At 40.9% G+C, this 19,155-nt stretch overlaps 1 protein-coding gene across 7 annotated transcripts in view; it reads left to right on the top strand.

Moving 5' to 3' along the window:
• PAX6 (paired box 6) overlaps nt 1-18,640 on the top strand; it is a 28,489-nt gene extending 9,849 nt beyond the window's left edge. For 4 of the 7 annotated variants that reach the window (XM_075325571.1, XM_075325569.1, XM_075325570.1 and 1 more), the window contains 6 exons: nt 6,098-6,256; nt 6,531-6,613; nt 6,972-7,122; nt 14,570-14,685; nt 17,619-17,769; nt 18,094-18,640. In XM_075325571.1, coding sequence (XP_075181686.1) covers nt 6,098-6,256; nt 6,531-6,613; nt 6,972-7,122; nt 14,570-14,685; nt 17,619-17,769; nt 18,094-18,179 — 746 coding nt within the window. In that variant the 3' untranslated portion in view covers nt 18,180-18,640. The remainder of the gene's footprint in view (nt 1-6,097; nt 6,257-6,530; nt 6,614-6,971; nt 7,123-14,569; nt 14,686-17,618; nt 17,770-18,093) is intronic. The other 3 variants (XM_075325574.1, XM_075325573.1, XM_075325572.1) reach the window with 1 other exon arrangement.
• Nucleotides 18,641-19,155: the final 515 nt, after the last annotated feature.

Raw genomic sequence — 19,155 nt, 5'->3', positions numbered from 1 at the left:
GATAGATAATAGATAGATGGATAGATAGATAGAAAGATAGATAATAGGTAGATATGTAGATAGATAATAGAGAGATACCTAGATGATAGCTAGATAATAGATAAGATAGATAGGTAATACATAGATACTATATAGATAGATAGATAATAGATATGTAGATAGAAAATAGAGGGTTAGATAGATAATACATAGATAAAATATAGATAGCTAGGAAGATATATAGATAGACAATATATAGATAGATGGATAGATAATAGATAGAAGGATGGATGGATAGACAGATAATATATAGCTAGATAATATATATATATATATATATATATATATAGAGAGAGAGAGAGAGAGAGAGAGAGAGAGAGAGAGATGGTTTAATAGATAGAAGGATAGATAGATAGATAGATAGATGGATGGATATATAGATAGGGAGATAAATAGATAGATAGATAATAGATAGATATAGAAGGATGGATGGATAGACAGACAGACAGATAGATAGAAGAATGGATAAATAGATAGATAGATAGATAGATAGATAGATAGATAGATAGATAGATAGATAGAAGGATGGATAGATAGAGGCATTGCATTTATTACGTCATTGAAAACTGTGTTTTTCAGAAGGAAATACCAGACTCATCTCCAGTAAACCCCTCAGAACATGCAGGTGTCTCTGCGCTCTGTCTTTTCTTCTTCTCCTCCTTTCTCTTTGGCTGATGTATTTTCGCTGCTCAAGGACATTACTGCTCCCTGAGAGGCCATTACTGAGGAAGCATAAGGCAGGCTGTGGCTTCACAGGGCATAAATATGTTCCCAATATTCCCAACACCCTTCACATAAAGATCTCCATAATGGAGATGAAAGAGTCCGCTCAGTCCAGGGAGAGAATTAGGCCGCTCTTTACTGACGACTCAGACACTTTTGTAACTTTACCCCCTCAGATAAGACTATAAAGCTTCTATTTAGGATTCAGCCATTTTCCCCAGCGCACTGTGGCGCCATGTTGTGTGCTCCTTGGAAGCTGCTGAGTTACTGTCTGATGTTACTGGGTTTTCGCCTCACTGATTAAGACACTAAGAAACTCAGGAATGAGTCTAATTTCCCAGAGTCTTTCTCTCCTGTGTCTTCTTCCAAGGAGTAAATCCCATACATGACAGTGGCACACAGGCCAGCGCGTCAGCTGCTCTGGCTGCGGGATAATAGTGGCGCGCAGTCACTAGAGCCTTTATATGGATTATCCTCAGCAGCCATTCACTCCCCGACTCCTTTCTATACAGACCTTAAACCAGATATCTTAATTGAGTGTCCTGTATATGTAACTCTATATCCCAGAGCAGGGGACGGACATGTGAGCACCTGATACGGCTGCTCTCGGGGTCTGGCTGTAGTGGTCACTCAGGGGACACAACTTATATCTCATTATAGTTACATAAATGTAATAAATTAATTGTTTTTGTCACATTATTTGGGACAGAAAAAAGTTGTATGACTAAGGAATCCATTTAGATGCATGAAGGAAAAATAATCATGTGATAAATCTCATGCATGTGCAACGTACTGTCCTCGAACAGTAAAGCTCCATCATATTCATTCTGACATTACGGCTCCTCCTGGGAGAGCAGGAGCAGATTATTCTCATCTGTATGATGGACCCTGCTGTCCACTGCAATACACAGGCAACATAACACACAACACTATATATTCTGGTATTTATTTTACTCACACAGCGCTTTACAGACATCATCACTGTCCCCATTGGGGCTAACAGTGTAACCTCCCTATCAGTAAGGCTATGGAGTGTTGGAGGAATCTATATATAGGGAGTGCACTCATTTTTTCTCAATAAAGACTTTTTGTGATAAGATTTCATTAAAAATGTTGGACCATATGGCGCCGGCAACTTCTATGTATCAATGTACATATCCAGCATGAGCTGAAAGTCAAATCTGTCAGGGAGTTTGCCTGATCACAAAGCTTGTTACCTTCCCTCTCCTCTCGTGATGAAGCCTCTAAGCTGATTTAGGACCAAACTTGAGGTTTGATTAATTGAATTTTCAGGTAAAAATTACAAGAGAGTTAATTAGAGAAGAGATAAGGGCTGTAGCGGCCATCAGATGAGCTCACTGACTGACCACTCATTCTGCAGTCTGCTATGTACTGTGATGCATATAGGCTGTAGATTTCATGGAAATCTTCTGCAACAACACAGAATGACAAAAAAAATAGTTAAAATTAATTGAAAAGGTGTCATTACTATTAGTATATCCAGATCTCAAGATTGAAGTTCAAGGGAGGACAGTACTGTCTCTCATATCCCTATAGAAATGGCCGATGCTCAGTTTAGTAATGCAATCACTATGGCCCCGATTTGTCATGTGCGCAGAGGGTTTAAGTCACTTTTATTTCTTGTCTTGTGGGCTTCGGTGCCATTTTTTGTGCTGAATTCATCAAGGGTCCACATGGTTCAAGAATTTTGTGTTCAATCAAAATGTTCTTTTTTTTGCTATCACTTATTGTTTGACTTTTCAGCCTGAAATGTTGCATGTTTCACAAAACAGCACATACTCGTACCAAAATATCAGATGTGCATAAAATCCCTCCAGAGGCGGACCGAAACACAGTTGCACCAAATTTTGTGATGTTTGTAAAATTAGCATTTTCTGAATGACGCAAACGTCTGGAAAAGCCACAAAAATCAGAAAAGAAAATAAAAGTCAAATTAAAAAAAGTGTTTGATAATTTTGCAGCAAATTAAAATATGACTAATTGAGAGGCATTCTTCCCAAAAATAATGGCGGGAATGCCCTGATAAATGCAGCCCTATGTTTGCAGGGTCTTCTGTATTTTTTGTGTTTTCTGCAGACTGTAATTAGAAATGCAGGAGGCTGAATATTTCAATTACCAGAGTCCTACAGTATAGGAAATACTGTTACAGATGCAGCAGTGCTGAGTGTGTTCTGTGAGGTTACGTAGTTTATATGTATATCTTTGTATATATCTGTATATACGTAGTTTATATATATCTTCTCCTTCCTATCACTACAGTTCATACACCAGGATTATACTTTGTTTAGGTGTGTGTATGAGCCAATGATTTTAAAGATTAAAAAAATAAAAAGGATTTTATATCTAAAAGTAAAAACAAAAACAATACTGACCTGTCAGACCCTGTGGCCCTCCAGTGGACCTTGGCAGTCTGTTTACAGTAGCAATGATGTCATAAATCCACGAGCCGCTGCAGCCAATCACTGGTCTCAGTGGTAGAGCTGGCATGTACTAGTGCTACAAATACTGGGGAGGACCACCAAAGCATTGGCAAATGTGTGGCAGGGGATTTAACATGTGGGAATTGGTTATTTTTTTATTTCAGTATATTCCTTGTTTTTAAAAAACTTGGAAAATTCCTTTAATAACGCTAAATATTGTAAACTTACAGCACATAAATAAAATAGATGACAAGTTCAGCTCTGCTATATCTGTGTGTGAAGTATTTTCCTTTGTATATGTGACATTATACATAAAGGCAGCCAATAGGACTCATATGTGACCTTAGGGAGGCCAAGCTAACCCTAACCCTAACCCTTTCTCTCCTGAGCTGGATTGTACTTCGCTTCTCCATTGGGATCGTACGGGAAGATGCTGAGGACGGGCAACAATTATGAGCCATCATGTCCCACGACATTGCATTCTGATGGCATGAAGAAACACCAGCAAGGAGATGCATTTGAAAAACAAATTGCATGCATTCTATTGCTCTCTGGAAGCAGCCATTTCAGGCTGATGTGGATCAGACTAAAAACTCAAAAAACTCAGTGGAATTGGAAAGCAATGTCTGCCTTCAGGATTATGAAGTTATCCTGCCTGTCTGCAGATGTGAGCACATTGTAGACCCTACTGTAAAATGCCGAGGGTTCACCTGTGGCATCTGACACTACATGACTTAGCCTTTGCAAATCGCTGGAAATCAAAGAGAATATATAATCCCCATGACTTAGTATAATGCCCATTATTGTTAGAACTGCTATGTAAAGCAAAAAAATAACATAAAATTCTTGCAACTCTAAGTGATCATTTTAACTTTTTTACATCAAATTTCTACATAAATTCCAAATTTTATATTATATTTATTTTTTCTGTACATGCAGTTTATCCAAGATAATATATATAAAAAAATCAATAATTGCCCAAACCCCCGCTCCCACATCATCATTTATTGGGCACCAAGTGTTTTTGGCCTTCTGCACCTTTACGGCAATATGGCCCCAGGCTACAGCCCTGCTGGGAAAGTGGTTTTCCGGTACAGTCTGTAGTAGAACAATAAATAGATGGACACTTGTGGGTTAATATGTGACTTGAAGCTTATCTAATGTTAACTGAGTACTTTTCCGCCTTTTTTCCTGGCTGCGGCTGAGTAAATAGCTGCAGTGTATGGAGTTATCCCATTGACACATTTAGGTATTTTTTTTCTTCCTATAGAAAGTTACAAAAAATCCTATATAGCTTTGAGGAGGCCAGGCTTGAGGACAGTGATTAATGATAGCTGCGCCTAAAGGTTAACATACTTGCCTAACAGTCTGTTGACTGGACCCCTTGTGATACAATGTAGATCACTGTGAGATTGAAGAGAATCCTTTTGTTCTACGCCTCGATTGTGTCCTCAAAATTCTACCCACGGAAGTTTGCCAATCCCTCCAGCCCGAGTGTTTAATAGTTTCTCTTACTCCGCTGCCATTGTGCGGTGTTGAAAAGCAGCTCCCATTCTATTCATGTGTTGGTGGTCATCTCAATAGGTCTACAAACGTCCATATGGTCCTCACTGTAGATGAATCCCTAGATTTAAATGGAAGGGAATGTTGGGGTTTTAAAACATTTCAAAGTGTTTGAAAAGAACCCACCAGATTCTGTCACAATTCTCTTAACCCTTTGAAGGCAGCACTATTGTGTTAGAATATTCCTGTGATGTTAATTCCCACAATATTTAATTACAGAAGGTGCAAATTCTTTCAAGGAATAAGGGTCAATATTTTTTTCCTTTTTTTTCCCTCTTTCTTAAATTACAAAACGCACACACCAATCCCCAGTCCCTTATTGGTGAATGCTTAGACAAAAGAAAAATTAGATATGAGGTAGAAGATAAAATAATAAATTATGATTAATATTAATATTACTATTATGCATCTATAATGGAATGGTTTATAATCTTATTATTTTCCCCCAATCATCTATTAGCTTTATTATAAATAAAATGTATTATTAGATTTGTTTTTCATCTTAAATACAGGTGTAATATGACAATTTAATTTATTTTTTTTACGCGCCACCATTAAATTATGTACTCGCCATAAACATTATAAAGTTATAGTATGGTGCTAAAGTTATTGCATTAACTTGTAAAAAATAAAAAATTATACAGTAATTTTTGAAGAAATCCCACTTTTCTTGTGCACCATATTACAAAGAATGGACAGTCCCTTTATCTAAATATAAAATTCCATTTTCTGCAATTATAGGCTGTTCTTACTGATGATATAATTACAACTGTTCACTGTAATAGGTGTCAGGGAATTGCACACTCGTACAATGGTTGAATAAAATTGTAGAACAATGCGCGCACTTCTAAATTCAGAACCTTTAAACATGAAATTGACTGTGTGGAATTGAAATATATAGAAAAAGGAAACCTAGATAAATATTTCTTTTTCCAGATTACAAGCTCTGTTTGAGTTCTTAATCACATTTTCAGAAAACGTATCAGCATTTAATTGATTAAAATTGCTGATTGTAGAAAATTTTAGAGAAGTATTAACAGGGCAACATGGTTACCTGCCACAAAAATTGTCGTGCAGCAATTCTTAGAAATTCGGCATGGCCAATTTAAGTTGCTTTCTCCACTTTTTCTGAAAACTGAAATATTTCAAGGCATTAGGCATTCTTGGCTTTGAAGTGTCAAATGCAATCTTTTGGCAAACGCTTCTCGACTCCATAAAAACAAAAATTAGAAGCAAAACAATAATTTTTTCCCAGTTAGAACTCAATGATCTGTTATGTAGTGTAGTGAATATTGGAGTATATTGAGTTTAATTTGGCCGCTCTCTCCTAGACGGATGCCCACAACAAGAAGGAGGCGCGGAAAACACCAACTCCATCAGTTCTAATGGTGAAGACTCAGATGAAGCACAAATGAGGCTTCAATTAAAACGAAAACTTCAAAGGAACAGAACATCATTTACCCAGGAACAAATAGAGGCTCTCGAAAAAGGTACATGCCATTTTATGAAACTAATGGTTGCAAATATAACATTCAAGTAGGGAATATTTATTTGCAAATGTTATCTTAAATGACTGGGTATATGGGTATATAAGTAAAATATACTGTGGGATCTGACTGCCACGACACTCCTCTCTTGGCAGAGAAGAAAAAAGTGTAGAACAGGGGCCACAAGAGCTCATCCTCTAATTGGAGATGTTTAACAGCTTTGATAATGAAACCTGTACATTTCTCTTAACTAACCTGTTCCTTTGTCTCCTCGCAGAATTTGAACGAACCCATTATCCTGATGTGTTTGCCAGAGAGAGATTAGCTGCCAAAATAGATTTGCCAGAAGCTAGGATACAGGTAACTGTTACTATGTAATTAAATAAGATGTTTGACCCCCAGTGTAAAATGCATCACGTTTACGTTCAAGCACAACAGTCATGTAGATAAGTATGGGCCTCGCAATGTATAGTTTTATTTATAGAGATCCCACACAAAAAGAATGAGAGGACGTATGTAACCAATAGCAATGGCCTCCAGATTCAATAAATAGTTGGATCTTTTAAGAGCTTCTACAAGGGTTAAATACTCTCACATATTCCATTACTTATACAACAACTACCCCTCCCCAATTTATTCACAGCTGGACTTATTTTTACTATCATTGTCCAAATAAGATGATCAACCGATCACTCACTGGGCCTCTTCTTACTAACAGGTATGGTTTTCGAATCGGCGAGCAAAATGGAGAAGAGAAGAAAAGCTGCGAAACCAGAGACGACAAGCCAGTAATACGCCGAGTCACATTCCTATCAGTAGTAGTTTCAGCACAAGTGTTTACCAGCCAATCCCACAACCAACCACTCCAGGTCAGTACACAGAATACAAGAATGTAAAGCATCAATCTACTTATGAGGCCGAAATTTAGTAAATCTTTCCCTCCAGATTTCAACTTCAAATTTGATTCCCTTAATTATTCATGAGAACTTTATTGAGTTCTTAAAAGTTCAGAGTTTTGAACTCTCAAAAAGCCACTTCAATTTAGAAAATTTAAGAAAATATTTTATTTTAGAGAACCAAGACATTTTCTATGTCAAAATCTAATCTATGAGCTGTCTCAGCAAGTTGCATGCTGGACATCAGAATAAGATTGTGAGTCTTTTTGGAGTAGAAACTGAGCAGAAAATGCAAATTTGGAGGAAAATTTGGAGAGTTTCCAGTCAGTGTCTGCTCCAAAAACACTTAAAAAAACCTCAGTGTGAACACATTGTAATGTGGAATAATAGAAAATTTAACCTTAATTTCACAATTAAAGCGGGCTTTACGCACTACGACATCGCTCAAGCGATCTCGTTGGGGTCACGGAATTTGTGACGCACATCCGGCCGCTTTAGCGATGTCGTTGCATGTGACACCTATGAGCGATTTTGAATCGTCGCAAAAACGTTCAAAATCGCTCATCGGTGACATGCCCCCTATTCTCGAGTATTGCTGCTGCTCGGTGTACGAAATAGTTTGTTGCTCCTGCGGCAGCACACATTGCTACGTGTGACACCGCAGGAACGAGGAACCTCACCTTACCTGCGGCCGACCGCAGTGAGGAAGGAAGGAGGTTGGCGGGATGTTACGTCCTGCTCATCTCCGCCCCTCCGCTTCTATTGGGCGGTGGTTCAGTGACGCTGCTGTGACGTCGCTGTGACGCTGAATGAACCGCTGCCTTAGAAAGGAGGCGGTTCGCCGATCACAGCGACGTCGCTAGGCAGGTAAGTAGTGTGATGGGTCCGCGCAATATTGTGTGCCACGGGCAGCGATTTGCCTGTGTCGCACAACCGATGGGGGCGGGTACGCACGCTAGCGATATCGGTCACGATATCGCAGCGTGTAAAGCGGCCTTAAGACTTGAATAAATTGTTAAATGATGTTACAATTTTGAGTAAATTGAGGGTGGTAAAGAAGACCAAAAGCTTCCTGGTGGAATAAGTTGTGGTGATATCAGTATGAAAGGGGAGGCAAAACCACCTCTTCCACTCTCTGTCTCATACATATAAAATGCATGATGATCACTATGTTGAATGCATTTAATTAGTTGAAATATCATTTGTAGAAATGAGCAAATCCTTTGAAATTTGAGTTTTCCCGAATTGTTGCAAAAAATTCAATTCACAGTGAATTTACACCGTGTGCAGAATTATTAGGCAAGTTGTATTTTAAAGGATTTTTTTTATTATTGATCAACGACTATGCTCTCAATCAACCCAAAAGACTCATAAATATCAAAGCTTAATATTTTGGAGGTTGGAGTGTTTTTTTTTTAGATTTGGCTATCTTAGGAGGATATCTGTTTTTGCAGGTAACTATTATTGTGCAGAATTAAAGGCAACCTAATAAAAAAAAATATATTCCCATCTCACTTTTTCACCAGGTACACCCATATAACTGCACAAAGTTTAGAAATAAACATTTCTGACATGCAAAAACAAAACCCCAAAAAATTAGTGACCAATATAGCCACCTTTCTTTATGATGACATTCAACAGCCTACCATCCATAGATTCTGTCAGTTGATTGATCTGTTTACGATCAACATTGCATGCACCAGCCACCACAGCCTCCCAGTCACTGTTCCGAGAGGTGTACTGTTTTCCCTCCCTGTAGATCTCACATTTTATGAGGAACCACAGATTCTCTATGGGGTTCAGATCAGGTGAACAAGGGGGCCATGTCATTATTTTTTCATCGTTTAGACCTTTACTGGCCAGCCACGCTGTGGAGTGGTTGGATGCATGTGATAGAGCATTGTACTACATGAAAATTATGTTTTTCTTAAATGATACCAACTTCTTCCTGCACCACTGCTTAAAGAAGTTGTCTTTTAGAAACTGGCAGTAGGTCTGGGAGTTGAGCTTCACTCCATCCTCAACCCGAAAAGGTCCCACAAGTTCATTTTTGATGATACGAGCTCATACCACTACCCCACCTCCACCTTGCTGGCGTGTGAGTGGAGCTCTCTGCCTTTTACTGATCTAGATTCTGGCCCATCCATCTGGCCCATCAAGAGTCACTCTCATTTCATGAGTCCATAAAACCTTTGAAAAATCAGTCTTAAGATATTTCTTGACCCAGTCTTGACGTTTTATCTTATGTTTCTTGTTCAAAGGTGGTCGTTTTTCAGCCTTCCTTACCTTGGCCATATTCCGGAGCATGGCACACCTTGTGCCTTTTGATACTCCAGTAACGTTGCAGCTCTGAAATATGGCCAAACTGGTGGCAAATGGCATCTTGGCAGCTTCAAGCTTGATTTTCCTCAATTCATGGGCAGTTATTTTGTGCCTTTTTGCCCAACACACTTCTTGCGACCCTGTTGGCCATTTGCCATGAAACACTAGATTGTTCAGTGATCCCGCTTCAAAAGTTTGGCAATTTCAAGACTGCTGCATCCCTCTGTAAGACATCTTACAATTTTTAACTTATCAGAGCCTGTCAAATCTCTCTTCTGACCCATTTTGCCAAAGGAAAGGAAGTTGCCTAATAATTAAGCACACCTTATATACGGTGTTGATGTCATTACACCACACCCCTCCTCATTACAGAGAAGCACATCACCTGATTTACTTAATTGGTAGTTGGCTCTCAAGCCTATACAGCTTGGAGTAGGACAACATGTATAAAAAGTATCATGTGATCAAAATACTCATTTGCCTAATAATTTTGAACACTGTATTTGCAGCAATTCACAATTACCCCTAATCTTCAGAAAGACGAATGTAAGGGGTACTTCACACACAGCGAGATCGCTACTGAGATCGCTGCTGAGTCACGTTTTTTGTGACCTCATTAGCGATCTTGCTGTGTGTGACACTGAGCAGCGATCTGGCCCCTGCTGTGAGATCGCTGCTCGATACACACAGCCCTGGTTCGTTTTTTATTCTTGCTCTCCCGCTGATAAGCACAAATCGCTGTGTGTGACAGCGAGAGAGCAACAATCCTGAATGTGAAGGGAGCAGGAGCCGGCGTCTGACAGCCTGCGGTAAGCTGTAACCAAGGTAAACATCGGGTAACCAAGGTGGTTACCCGATATTTACCTTCGTTACCAGCCTCCGCAGCTCTCACGCTGCCAGTGCCGGCTCCTGCTCCCTGCACACGCTAAGTTAAGCAGTGTGCGCTGGTAACTAAGGTAAACCTGTTTACCTTAGTTAGAAGTGTCCGCAGCTTCCAGACACCGGTTCCGTGCAAGCGCAGCGTCGCTTGCACGTCGCTGCTGGCTGGAGGCTGGTCACTGGTGAGATCTGCCTGTTTGACAGCTCACCAGCGACCATGTAGCGATGCAGCAGCGATCCAGACCAGGTCAGATTGCTGGTCGGATCGCTGCTGCATCGCTAAAGTGTGAAGGTACCCTAAGACCTTTCAAGCTCCAATGCAAATACAGCCTTACTTATGTCAGTGACCTTGACGTATGTGACTGTAGGAAAATTGAAGGTAACTGTCCCTCAATTTTGTGCTGTCATACCCTATCTGCACAGTTTACACAGTCGTTGTGCCACACCCTATGTACACAGTGTTTTATAAAAGAAAAAAGGGAGACAAGCACACATAGGCTAGGTTCACACAATGCGTTTTTTTGACGCTGCGTTTTTGTGCGTTTTTTGCGGCAAAAAACGCACAAAAACGCACCCGCGGCAAAAAACGCACGCGTTTTGCCACGATTTGGTGCGTTTTTTTGCTGCGTTTTGCTGCGTTTTTGCTCACTGCGTCTTTATGCGTTTTTTATCAGTGAACAAAAAAAAAGGTCTGATGTCATTTCCTTCTTCAATGTGTTCTTCATTCTCCACTAGTGTATGCAGAAGAGCAGACAGCTGCAGAACTACAAGGCTCAGGATACTCCATCCAATAGTGTATGCAGGAGAGCAGACAGCAGCTGTCGAACTACAAGGCTCAGCATCCTCCATCCAATAGTGTATGCAGGAGAGCAGACAGCAGCTGTCGAACTAGAAGGCTCAGCATCCTCCTTCCAGGACTGTATGCAGGATTTCTTTGCCCCCCCAAACAAAAAAAATGAAGTGGGCTTCGCCATATTTTTGTATGCTAGCCGGGTACAGCAGGCAGGTACGGGCTGCCCCCAACCCCCAGCTGCCTATTTGTACCCGACTGGGAACCAAAAATATAGGGAAGCCCTTTTTTTTTTAATTATTTCATGAATTTCATGAAATAATTTTAAAAAAAAATGACGTGAGCTTCGCCCAATTTTTGAGTCCAGCCAGGTACAACTAGGCAGCTGGGGATTGGAATCCACAGTGCAGGGTGCCCATGCTTTCTGGGCACCCCCGCTGTGAATTGCAGTCCCGCAGCCACCCCAGAAAATGGCGCTTTCATAGAAGCGCCATCTTCTGGCGCTGTATCCAACTCTTCCAGCTGCCCTGATGCCGGTTGGCTCGCTGGGTAATAATGGGGTTAGGGATAGCTGTATAGCTGGCCCTAAGCCCGAAATTCATGGTGTCACGCCAATATTAGACATGGCCACCATGAATTTCTAGTAAAGATAAAAAAAAAACACAACACAGAAAAATATTTTTATTAGAAATAAAACACAACACAATTAGTGACTCCATCTTTATTTAAATAAAGAACCCCCCCTCCGCAGTAATCCTGGGTCAAGGGTCCCGCGCCGTCCAATCCGGATCCAATATCATCTGATCAGTTTGCTGGAAGGCAAAGCGATCAAATGATGTGTCAGGTTCTAGGGGCTGAAGCACATCACACATCAGCTGATTGTATAAAAGCCGATTATACAATCAGCTGATGCATCGGTGCAAAAAAAATACTCACTTATGTGCTGATAACCGGCAGCTCCTGGAGCGATTGGAGGAGTCTGATCCCGTCCGATCGCTGCAGCAGCTGCCGGTAATCAGGGATGAAGTCTCCTGACGCATCCGCTGATAGATGAAGCCGGCCGGGCGCTGGCGTCAGCCCGAGACTTACGATCACCTGGTGCGTCAGGTGACTGCATCAGGTGATCCATCGCCAGGTCCTGCATCCGTCGGCACACAGCCGTAGCGGGGGTGGCGATACCGTGAGAGGAGATGGGAGTGGGCATGGCACCGGGAGGCTGCAGACAGGTGAGTATAACTTTTTTTTTTTTTCTACTGTTAACTTTTGTTTTCGCAGCCGCTTCCACCTCCCGCCCAGACATGGCGCCGCACGGCAGCATACATGCACAGGACGGGAGGTGGAAGCGGCGGTGACGGTACCGGGAGGATTCACGCTTCTGTGTTTACTGACAGAAGGAATCCTCTTCCTGTACACGTCACTTTACTACCCACCTCCTGCGTTTATAGCTGCATTTTTGGTCTTAGAAACGCACCAAAACGCAGCTATTTGCGTTTCTCATTGCGTCTTTCAACATCCCATTGCACTCAATGGATGAAAAGCGCAGTGAAAAACGCGGGAATAATTGACATGCTGCGTTTTTGTGGCACCACAAAAACGCAGCTGAAAAAAAATGCTGTGTGCAGACAGCAAAAATGAAAACTCATAGACTTTGCTGGGGAAGCAAAGTCATGCAGTTTTCTGAGCAAAAACGCACCCGAAAACTGCGCAAAAATGCCGCGAAAAACGCACTGTGTGAACTTACCCATAGAGTGATATTGTGTCGTAAAAGTGAAATTGGGGGGTAGCTGACCTGATTGGGTTGTGTATGTCACAACTGCAATAAATGTCTGCAGATTATTCAGCTGCTGCAGTCACGTCTGCAGATAAAAGAAGATCTTCTTCTGCAGATAGATTAGGAGAAGTAGGAGAAAGACATTCAGGTAGACCATGCTGCTGTGAAAGAGAAGTAGTCCTACGTGTGGCAATGCTTCAAGTAGCTTTTGTTTACGCCTTTCTGGTTTGTATCGAACACTTTCTCAAAACTGAACTACATATATTCATATGTAGTTCTGTTTTTGAGAAAGGGTTCTGTATGAACCTGAAACGTGTAAATAAAAGCTACTTGATGCATTGCCACACTCCTTTTTCACAGCAGCTCAGTCTACCAAAATGTCTATCGCCTCCTTTTCCTCTTCCGTGTTTTATGACTTTCCCTATCTCAATGCCCAAGCTGTGAGATGTGAAACCCTCTGATGATTCAGATTCACTATAAAACGGCTGCTAAATTTCCTGCTTCTACTTTTATACCGTCTATGGTAGTCCATAGTCATGAAGACTATGGAGATAGAAGGAAATTGCGGCTCCTAAGCTGACCCTCAGTCTAGGGAGCCCTAGGCTATCCCTAGTCTCAGGGATACCCCTAAAGGTGGGCATGCCTGAGTCTCCTTCCTGGTTCTGCTGCTGAGCAGCCCTGATCTGATACTCCCTCCCCCAGGGGAAGCCGGGACAGGAGTGAGTTTAAACCCACAAAAATAGTCAGACAACAGAAGCTAAAACTCTTGTCACACAGCACGCACAAACAGAGTTATCAGACAATAAAAGATAAGGAGGAAATCAAAAGCAGGGAGGAAACAACAAGATAATGGGTAAACTCCACAATCACTCCAGGCAAAAAGCAACACTTTCCAGGTAGTCTGGGATACCACAACACACCGACCAACACTGTGTAACCTATAGCTGTCATGGGTAGATGATTTCAACCAGCTTAAATATGAGAGGAGCAGATGTAATTAGCTTCCTCACAACATGTGATCAAAGGAGCCTAACAAGCAGTCCGGCAGAGGTTAACTCCTGCTAGCCTGCCAATGAATTAGCACACAGCAGTTTGATGTCCGAGTCTGCCTGTGTTGATCAGAGACACCAGAGAAACCATTGGGTGGAGTGTCAAAATCTGCAATGTGAACAGAGCCCGCCACCACCATGACAATCGTCGAAGTTTGTGCAAAATTCTGTGTAAACAGGTTGGCTGTGACGTGATACCTGTAAGATGTTATGGGGAAACCTTCCCAGCCCCACCCAAGGTCAAGTGAGCCTTTTCTCGCTGATGCAACCATCTGAAATGTGTGTAATGGAGGTGGTCATTTTACTCAATTCTCACAAATTGAATCCCAAATTGTTTCAATGAATTTCTAAAACTGACACAAATTGAAGTCACCTCAAATTGATTTGCTCATCTGTAATTATTTTTATTAATAGACCAGAATCTGGTCAGTAACTACATATTTTAAGTTTCATATGCATCTATGATAGGTTGTACAGTTGCAGAAAATTTGTTGATGTTGCTGAGGACAAGACAATAAATATACGACCATGGCATTGTCATGGCAGGAGGAATAAAATCCATGTGAAAAGTGATAATGTATTGTAATAAAATCCCTCTCTCTCCCACAGTGTCATCATTTACATCAGGATCTATGCTGGGAAGAACAGATACAGCTCTTACTAACACATACAGTGCGCTGCCACCTATGCCTAGCTTCACCATGGCAAATAACCTTCCTATGCAAGTGAGTACGCTCATGCCTTACTAAAACTCAAAAGCCAATATACTGCTATAATACACACATGCATTGAGCAAAATTTACACTATAACCTAAAGAAAGTCACTGCAAGTGGGACAAAAACAGAATTAACAAGATTATCGCTAGTCATATTTCTGGGCAAGCAATGTATTATGTGATAACGTTGAACATATCCTTTCAATGTAGTAAAAAGAATGATACAATTGTTTGTTTCCAAAAATATTCCTATCTTAACTTGAATTTATATGAGATTTCCCATTGGCGTTTGTAGGTCTCAAAACATTAAATCTGGAATTTACATAATTTTTACCCCAATTACATGAATAATCCCATTTCAGTGTCCATGTTTAAGCCGCAGTACACATACCTGAACTTGATGCTGATGATCTGTGATGATCGGTTTAACAGCACCATAAGGGGTTGGGGTTACCGGTCTGAAATGGGCCTTAGTTACACTCGATCTCACATTTTTTCTTCTCTACTTCTACACTTTCTCAGCTGATGACATTTTGCAGGTTCAGATTTAACTCCACCATTTACTTTTAGAGTTAGACATATAGTTTAAGGCTGACAAAGACATATTATGAATATATAAGTTGAATATTACATACCCTTGTGGTTCCAATAAATGTTTTGTGACAACCTGTACCTGACCTGTGTACCCTCTAGCTGGACATTAGTAATAATATACATTAAATATCATGGCTAAAGAATTGCATCATAATATTAATTTAAATACTTTATGTTCCCATCCCTAATTTTTTCATGTAGAACGGTTTGGTTGCCGGACCACTACTATGACTTTTATGGGTTCATAGAGTAATCGGAATTCTTACTGTCATTTTGGGTTGGATTAAATGGGCGTAGACTTTGGAACAGTAGAAAACACATTAAAGTCCCAGAAATAATATACATTTTATTGCCAGGCCTATCACATATTATCTTTAGCCAAATGCCTTGGTCATACCCAATAGAGATTGAATTAGTCATTAGTTAGCTGTATGTTAACAAAAATATTGGCTTTAAAATTTAATAGAGTTGTCCAAGATTATCAACAAAGGGGTTCTACTCATTTTCTTCCAAAAACAGCTACATGTCTAGTCTATCAGTGTGTCACGTCACCCAATCCAGTCCTAGACATAGCACAAACACAGTGTGTTTTACCAAGAAAAAAAGAAGATCATTTTTTAGTGATCAGGAACAATCCTTTTCAGTTTTAGACCCATTGAATAAGGCTAGTTTCACACTTGCGTTCAGCGGAGTCCGTCACTATGGAGAATAGCGCAGTCCGTTAACGCACTGCGCTATTCTCCATAGACTGTAACGCAAGTGTCAGCGTTGCATCCGCCGGACGACGCAGCGTCGTTATTTTGACGCTGCGTCGGGCGGAAGGAACGCAGCATGTAACTTTTTTTGAGCAGCGGAATCCTTTGGATTTCACTGTGCATGCTCTCTCTGGCTCCCTCCACCCGTAACCAGGGTACACATCGGGTAACCAAGGAACCCTGGTTACGTGTGCCGGGATCCCAACACTTCCCGGCTCGGCTCCGCTCCCTCCCTCCCTCACACACAACACACACAAAACACACACACACACACACTCTCACCTGTCCCCCAGCAATGCAGTCCCCACGGCACTGACGTCCTCAGCCATGGCCCCGCTTGGCTCCACCCACTTCGCACTCCGCCCCCGCCCCCCGCACACATTGTCGGCGACCGAACGATCAGCTGATCACCCGCCGGCCGGCTACTGTGAGTGATCGGCTGATCACCCGGCGGCCGGCTACTGTGAGTGATCGGCTGAGCACCCGACGGCCGGCTACTGTGAGTGATTGGCTGATCACCCGGCGGCCGGCTACTGTGAGTGATCGGTTGATCACCCGGCGGCCGGCTAATGTTAGCGATCAGCTGATCGTTCACAGTAGTCTGCCGACGGTAAAACTGTAAAAAAACAAAACGAATTGCGTTGTTTTGTTGCATCCGTTGTGCCACTATATGCAACACATCCGTTGCATCCCTCACACAACGCAATGCAACGGATACCGTTCAACGCAAGTGTGAAACTAGCCTAAGGAAAACAAATTGCTGCCTTAAACGTCAACTTGAATTACTTAAAGGGGTTGTCCATTACTAGAGAAACCAGGTTAATCAATTCAGAATGCTAATTGAAATAAAAACAGTGAGTGTATACTCACCTTCTTCAGTGGTGCAGTTCCTGTGATTTTGGTGTCACTGTTCCCGGAACGTGACTTGACTTCTTGTGTCATGTGCCGGCTGCAGTTTTTACTGATGAGCCAAGGCTCATAGGCGGCAGCCGGCACATGACACAACAAGTTATGGCACTCCCAGGAAACAGCGGCACTGACATTGATGGAACAGCACCACTGCAGGAGGTGAGTATACACTGTTTTTATTAGGATCCTGAATTAATTAAGCTGGGGTTCAGTAGTGGACAGCCCCTTTACAGTAACTATTAACATGCACTAAAAATACATGGGTCTCTTCTTTCTATGACCAATTACATTTTAACACTTGTAAGCTGAAAGCTTGTATCATTTCATCAGTAGCCCCTGTCCCTTGATAATAAAATATTAGATATTCACATATGGGTGCTAACATGTATGCTGGGCTGTGCATGATCAGCCATTTGTTACTTGTCCTTTGTTGTAGTGTAAACATGAAGGGCATACCCCTACAAGATGGTGATATACATTTCAACCATTGGTAAACTGCTACTTCTATAACTACGCAATTAGAATTAGAAATTAAGTTTATATGCAAATGCAGTGGTCTTTGTAGGCACACACAAACAGACATACTTTAGTTTGGGCAGATGTTGGATACAGGAGGTGCAGTGATTGTGTTTATACATCACAGATGGCACTGAGCAGTAATATTGCTTTTCTTTCTTCTTCCAGCCCCCTGTACCCAGCCAGACCTCCTCCTACTCATGCATGCTGCCCACAAGTCCATCTGTAAATGGGCGGAGCTATGATACATACACACCTCCCCACATGCAGACACACATGAACAGCCAATCAATGGGCACCTCTGGTACAACTTCTACAGGTAGGCATTCCATTATTTTCCACCCTCTCTCTCACTCCTCATACACAGCCACTCCTGACTCAGATAGCCACACATTTATACACCAAGCGGGGACTGCACCCGTGCAGCTCTACTGTTCATAAATATGTGGAAAATAATCATAAAAAAGTAATAAAAAAAGTAAATCACATTCTATACACAATGCATGCTCAAAATAAAGCCCTGCATCCTAATGACAGTTCCTATAAATGTCCTAAACCACAAAGTGCATGAATTGTGTATTGTGATAGAAAATAGAAATAAAATAATGTGAAATTATAACTTGTACTTTTTGGATTTTTTTAGGTCTCATTTCCCCTGGAGTGTCAGTCCCAGTACAAGTACCCGGCAGTGAACCTGACATGTCTCAGTACTGGCCAAGACTACAGTAAAAACCGTGTTAATTTAACCAATGACTTTATGGAGAACAGTTGGATGTTCAGCAGTATTTTATAAAGGCAAAACAAACTGAGAACTTTCTTGGATTATAATAAAAAAAGACTTTTCTGCACAGAAACTGTGTAATAATATTGGGAAGGACTGCACAAACGGACATTTGCACATTCAGAGCATTATATCATTTGGATCAAATCTTCATTTTGATATCCAAACTTTTATCCATTTGATGTACTCTTTGTAAACTGACTTTGTTAATTAATGACGAACAGAACAACAGAGGCTGGGTGGAAGGATCTGCTCTCCGATAGTCATAATTGTTTTCTAATTGTTTTTTTTTTTATTATTTTTTGAATTTTTAAATGGAAGCCATGATCAAGCCACGAAAGATTTATTGAGATATATCAACCCCCAGGGTTTGTCCAGGAACACTCCACATTTGTATCGCCATTCCTTGGGCAGTTGCTGAAAAAAAAAAAAATTCTATTTAAGAAACCTTTTCGTTAGAATCCCTCTACTCATTGGCAATCCCCAAAGGTTGATGTTTAATTCCCAAAACAAAAAAAAGGAAAAATGAAGAGAGACGTTTGGTAGATGAAAGGTAGATTATGTCTTTGATATAATCCAATGTTTTGTGTCAAAATGTTCTTTTTTTTGTCTTCCCTAGAAATCTCCCAGAATGATTTCTATAATAAAATTAATTTCATTTATATTTGACAAGGATACTGTATAGATGTTTTATACACTTTTTCATGCATCATATTTTTTTTTCTTGGTCAGCAGGTCGTTAATTGTTCCTAGATAGATTGTATAAAATGTTCACAGTCCAATCATTCTTGTGCATAGATCATTCCTTATACCGATTAAAAGTGCTTGCAAGAGTTTTCAACTTAAGTGTTTTCAAGTTGTTCACAAGTACATATCAAAATTAACCATTGTTGATTGTAAAAAAAACCATACCAAAGCCTTTGT

This window comes from Anomaloglossus baeobatrachus, chromosome 10 (assembly GCF_048569485.1).
Source record: "Anomaloglossus baeobatrachus isolate aAnoBae1 chromosome 10, aAnoBae1.hap1, whole genome shotgun sequence".
Classification (NCBI taxonomy): Eukaryota; Metazoa; Chordata; class Amphibia; order Anura; family Aromobatidae; genus Anomaloglossus; species Anomaloglossus baeobatrachus.
The sequence above is the reverse complement of the archived record's forward strand: the minus strand, read 5'-3'. Positions and strand labels throughout refer to the sequence as shown.